Source organism: Lynx canadensis, chromosome B2 (assembly GCF_007474595.2).
Source record: "Lynx canadensis isolate LIC74 chromosome B2, mLynCan4.pri.v2, whole genome shotgun sequence".
Taxonomy (NCBI): domain Eukaryota; kingdom Metazoa; phylum Chordata; class Mammalia; order Carnivora; family Felidae; genus Lynx; species Lynx canadensis.
This window is the reverse complement of record NC_044307.1, coordinates 70116457-70121701: the sequence shown is the minus strand read 5'-3', so window position 1 is coordinate 70121701 and position 5245 is coordinate 70116457. Positions and strand designations below refer to the sequence as shown.

Here is a 5245-nt window from a genome sequence, read left to right as displayed (position 1 = left end):
GAGAGGAATGGAAGGTTTAATTTCACAAATGGTAGGCTTCTGTTTGTGATACTTTTACATGTTTGTAGACAGTGTAGACAGCTTTCTGTCTGCCTGTTGACCCACAGTTAAAGGGAAGGGACTGAATGGAAAGCACAGATTCCTAAAACCAGATATGAAATTAATAGTGCGTATTGTACCAAGAGTTAAGTAGGACTTGAAGCCTGAAGTTTAAAATGCACTATTGGCCATTTCCTTCTAAGGCGATATTACTGGCGCCTCCTTCTAACCTGGGTGTGGTCCGCAGGGCTGGATAAAATTCCTGAGTGGAGAGGTCAGAGCCTGGGGCTGGCTCCACCTAGCACTGGCCTGCTGTGGTGTGGGTGCTTAAGTGGAAGCCCAGGAAGGGACGCAGGGAATGTGCCTGGGCTGAGGGCGTGGATCTAACTGGAGGGCCGCACTGCAAGCTTCGAAGGGGACAGAAGCAAGGACAGGACGCCCTCATCCCCATTCCTGGCCAGAACTGCGGAGTCTGGGTGTCAGGATTGGGAGAGGGGCCAGAGGATGGGTAGTGGGGAGAGAGGGCGGTAGGACCCGGAGGGAAGCTTCCCTGCCCGGGGAGGGAACCAGGCGGGAGGAAAGGAGGGGCGGGGGAGAGAGAAAAGGGGAAGGTGATGGGGAGCGGGCGCCCGCACTCGCCGAGCAGCAAGAGTTGCAAGGCTAGGGCAGCCCGGACCTGGACTCTATAAAAGGAGTCCATCTGCTGTGCCGCTCACACGCTCCTCCGGGACTGGCGCACGCTGCGTTCGTCCAGCTCCCTAAGACACCTGCCCCTTACCCGCGTGCCGCGCCAGGTCCCCCAGACCCGTGCACCCAGCAGCATGGCTCCAAGCGGTGCCAGTGGGTCCGAGGTGATGGTGGCAGTGGCGGCGCGTTGCGGGCAGCCGCAGCCACAGCCCCAGCCCCCGAGTCCCCCTTCTTGCGGCCCCGTCTCCGCGGGGCAGCTCGCCGGAGTGGCCAGCGCGTGAAAAGAAGGGAGGGCAGAGCTCCGGAGCGAGGCGCGGCGCAGCGCGGCTCCCAGACTTCACCCCACCCAGCTCTGGCGGCCAAAGCAGCCGCAGGAAACTGCCCGAGTCTGGGGAGGGGGCGGGAATGCAAGACCAGGACTCCTGGCTGGCCTGCCAGCTTCGGTCTCAACAGCCAGGAAACTCTTGCGGGCCGATTCTGCAGATCAAGGAGCGCCTGGGTTAGGAGACTCAGCCCGGAGCAACTGGGGTAAGAGACCCCACCTGGCTGATGCTCCCTTCTCAAACAATACATCACCCTCCGCTACTAGACGCCTTGAGTAGGATCCGGAGTGGAGCTGGGCTTGGTGGGCCAGTCCTTAGCAACCCAGGGCCAAGACGGGGAGTGGAGAGGAGCAGGCAGAGCCGCGGCGGCAGCGCCCGGCGCACTGGAAGTGCAGAAGACGCGCTCGTCTGCCTAGGCTGCCGCGCCCTTGACCTCTAGTTTCAGCTGGGAATCTGGGTGGAGGAATAATTGAGGATCCCACGGAACTGACTAGCAATCGAGAGACAAGACTGTGGTCTCCTCCGCGGTCCTTCCGCCCTTTCCCTCGTTCGCTCCATGCCCAAGAGCTGCGCTCCAGAGCCGTGTAGAGGAGAGACATGGAAGAAACCAACACTCATTGCGCCCCACCGCCGCCCGCGGGCTCCCAGACCGGGGTTTCTCAAGCCAACCTCTCCTCCGCTCCCCCCAATTGCAGCATCGAGGGCTATATTTACCAGGACTCCATCGCCCTGCCCTGGAAAGTACTCCTGATCCTGGTGCTGGCGCTCTTCACCTTGGCCACCACGCTCTCCAATGCTTTTGTGATTGCCACTGTGTACCGGACCCGGAAGCTGCACACCCCAGCCAACTACCTGATCGCCTCCCTGGCGGTAACCGACCTGCTCGTATCCATCCTGGTGATGCCCATCAGCACCATGTACACGGTCACTGGCCGCTGGACGCTGGGCCAGGTGGTCTGCGACTTCTGGCTGTCGTCGGACATCACCTGTTGCACAGCTTCCATCCTGCACCTCTGTGTCATCGCCCTGGACCGCTACTGGGCCATCACGGACGCTGTGGAGTACTCCGCTAAAAGGACTCCCAAGAGGGCCGCGGTCATGATCGCGCTGGTGTGGGTCTTCTCCATCTCCATCTCGCTGCCGCCCTTCTTCTGGCGTCAAGCCAAAGCCGAGGAGGAGGTGTCGGACTGCAGGGTGAACACCGACCACATGCTCTACACAGTTTACTCCACGGTGGGCGCTTTCTACTTCCCCACCCTGCTCCTCATCGCCCTCTACGGCCGCATCTATGTGGAAGCCCGCTCCCGGATTTTGAAACAGACGCCCAACAGGACCGGCAAGCGCCTGACCCGAGCCCAGCTGATAACCGACTCCCCCGGGTCCACATCCTCGGTCACCTCCGTTAACTCCCGGGCTCCCGATGTGCCCAGCGAATCCGGGTCCCCTGTGTACGTGAACCAAGTCAAAGTGCGAGTCTCTGACGCCCTGCTAGAGAAGAAGAAGCTCATGGCCGCTAGGGAGCGCAAAGCCACTAAGACCCTGGGGATCATTTTGGGAGCCTTTATTGTGTGTTGGCTGCCCTTCTTCATCATCTCCCTGGTGATGCCTATTTGCAAGGATGCCTGCTGGTTCCACCTGGCCATCTTTGACTTCTTCACGTGGCTGGGCTATCTCAACTCCCTTATCAACCCCATCATCTATACCATGTCCAATGAGGACTTCAAACAAGCGTTCCATAAACTGATACGCTTTAAGTGCACAGGTTGACTTGTCAGTTGCAGTGGGGTAGCCTAAGCGGCCCTTGGGGACCATGTTGTGTCTGGTTCCACAGGTAGGTCCACTCTTCTTTCACTGTTACTGGGTCAGATTGAGGCTCTGTCTTCTGGGCAAGGGCAATGGATCCTGAGAAGCCAGGACAGCCCTGAGAGAGAGAGAGAGAGAGAGCGAGCAAGCGAGCGAGCTCTGAGAGGAGAACTGTTCAAACTAAAGGTAGAGCTTCCCTGCGGAGGAGGAAGCTCACTTCCTCCCCTCACACCCCAGGTCCAGCACTGACCCTGCAGCAGCCAATCATAAGGGAGGGTTGTAACTTTAAAAATCAATGATGGAAGGGGGATCTTTGCCCTGCTTTGGTATCATGGATCATGCCCTCCCTCTAGAACCGGTGGTACTTGTAGTTGTCTGAATCCTGTCTGAGACAGATCTACATACAGCCTGGCAGTACTTGAACTAGAAGCCTGATACCCTTTGTTTTGGGGAGAACTTTGTGTTTCAGCTTCATTTAAGAAGAGTTACTTTGGCATCTTTCAGTCTTCACTTTCTGTTTATTTAAACTTGGTTGGAGAAACTTGTGGATTTGGTGCTTCAAACCAAATGTGTGTGGCTTGGATGATGCAGAGAAACCTTGAAGAGTTTAACAGCAAAATTCTGATGTTAAGATCTCTATTTTTATTATAATTGAAACTATATGGGGTGGGTGGGGATGGGAGATGGGAAGGATTAAACTGAGAACCAACACCTATGGTTGTTTGTTTTCTGCAGATTTGTAATTTTTTTAATTCCTATTTAGTGATTGTCAAACCACACTAACAACTCAAAGCATTACGTGTGCTAGTGCCAAAGTCTGCAGATTGCTTTATTTTCCTCCTAATTTCATGTGCTTGTCATTTTACACATTTAAATCCTCATAAATGAAGAATACAATGGGTGATTCAGCCCAAGCTGCTGCTATATTTCTTATTAATGCAGTCGATTAAACTGATGGCTATTAGATATATACTGCTCCTTAACAAGAAAGGTATGTTTATTCCTTAACCAATCCAGTGAGATGTGAAGGAGACTGATAAAATAAAAATGGTTCTTCTACAATTAAGGAATGGGGGGGGGGGCAATGGGAGGATGTATATTTTGACTTGTAAAAAATCTTAAATGCATGAGACTTTTTTCTGATAGTCATTTACATTCTCCTTCCCATCTGTAATTCCTTTGTGTGCCCATATATAAAGTAAGAGAACCACCTCCTTTTTCCAAAAATCTTCAAAATGCAGTAAGAAAGAACCCAAAATCTATGTTAAAGGAAAAAAAAAACCAGAAACTTGTTTTCCCTTGTTACTGAAGTTTGGTTGGGAACAAAGATTACTAGAAAATGACATGCAAGGACTTTAGAAAAGCTTAGAGATGTTAACATGGAGCCTGTTTTTTCCTATAACTCATGGAACCAAACCTCAGATTTACTAGGCAATCAGGAAAATGACAAGCTTTTGAACCTTGGGAATTTGTCACCGACCTGATACCTCAATGAATATATTATCAGTAATACTTTATATTTATATGTCTTTTCAAATTTCAATAATGCTTAGTTGTGATACCAAATTCACTCTGAGGCCTCTCCAACACAGGGCAAGATTACACAACAAAAGATGAAAAATGCATTATCTAAATAAAAAGGAGTAGCCCTGAAGGATCATCTGCACAGAAAACAAAATATGTATGTGGAGCATTTTGTATGCCAAAGAAGATTTACACTCCATTCTTCAGAGAGCTTTCTGCAGTGTGATACCTTTTGTCTGCAGAAGCAAGTTGTCTTTGTAAAATGGATTCCCTCCCTGCTTGAAGCTCCCCAGTCCAGACTCTCAGACAATAGATGTATTGAGCTGAAGTACACTGCTTTCCTACTGTGCAGATCTTCACTCTAGGGTAATGACTCTTGAAAATACACTATTCAAAAGTTCACACATAAACTAAGTAAAAAGGGGAATTTTGATCAACATTTACACCTGCCGCTGGAGTAAAATAAAATTTGAGGCATTGGATAATCCCTATGTTTCTGTTATATCCCCCAGGTTTTTGTTTGTTTGTTTTGTGACATTTCTCCTATGGAGAAATCTAGCTTACTATTGATTGGAATGTGCATACAGCACAGTATTTGTGTTTATGTTATTAATATGTTTGTCTTTTGTCTATGCAGCTGTGTTTTCTTTGGGCCTAAGAAACAATTAAGCCAACTTCTAGGGGCCTGAGGGGGAAAATTAATTGAAATAAATAAATAAATTGAAACTTGCAAATGAGTTCTTTCTAGGGAACCTACAATGATTGTGTCCTCATATTAACAAAACATGGTCAATTTAGTCACATGGGCTGTTTGCCATTTGTAGATTACCCACTTACAGTTTTGCTTCATTATTTGGCTGAATTGACTG

At 50.1% G+C, this 5245-nt stretch overlaps 1 protein-coding gene across 1 annotated transcript; it reads left to right on the top strand.

The window, feature by feature from the left end:
• Positions 1-1572: 1572 nt before the first annotated feature.
• Positions 1573-4133, top strand: HTR1B (5-hydroxytryptamine receptor 1B). Its single transcript, XM_030315877.1, has one exon. The coding sequence runs from the start codon at positions 1647-1649 to the stop codon at positions 2814-2816; it is 1170 nt and encodes a 389-aa protein (XP_030171737.1). The 5' UTR covers positions 1573-1646; the 3' UTR covers positions 2817-4133.
• The last annotated feature ends 1112 nt before the right edge of the window (positions 4134-5245 follow it).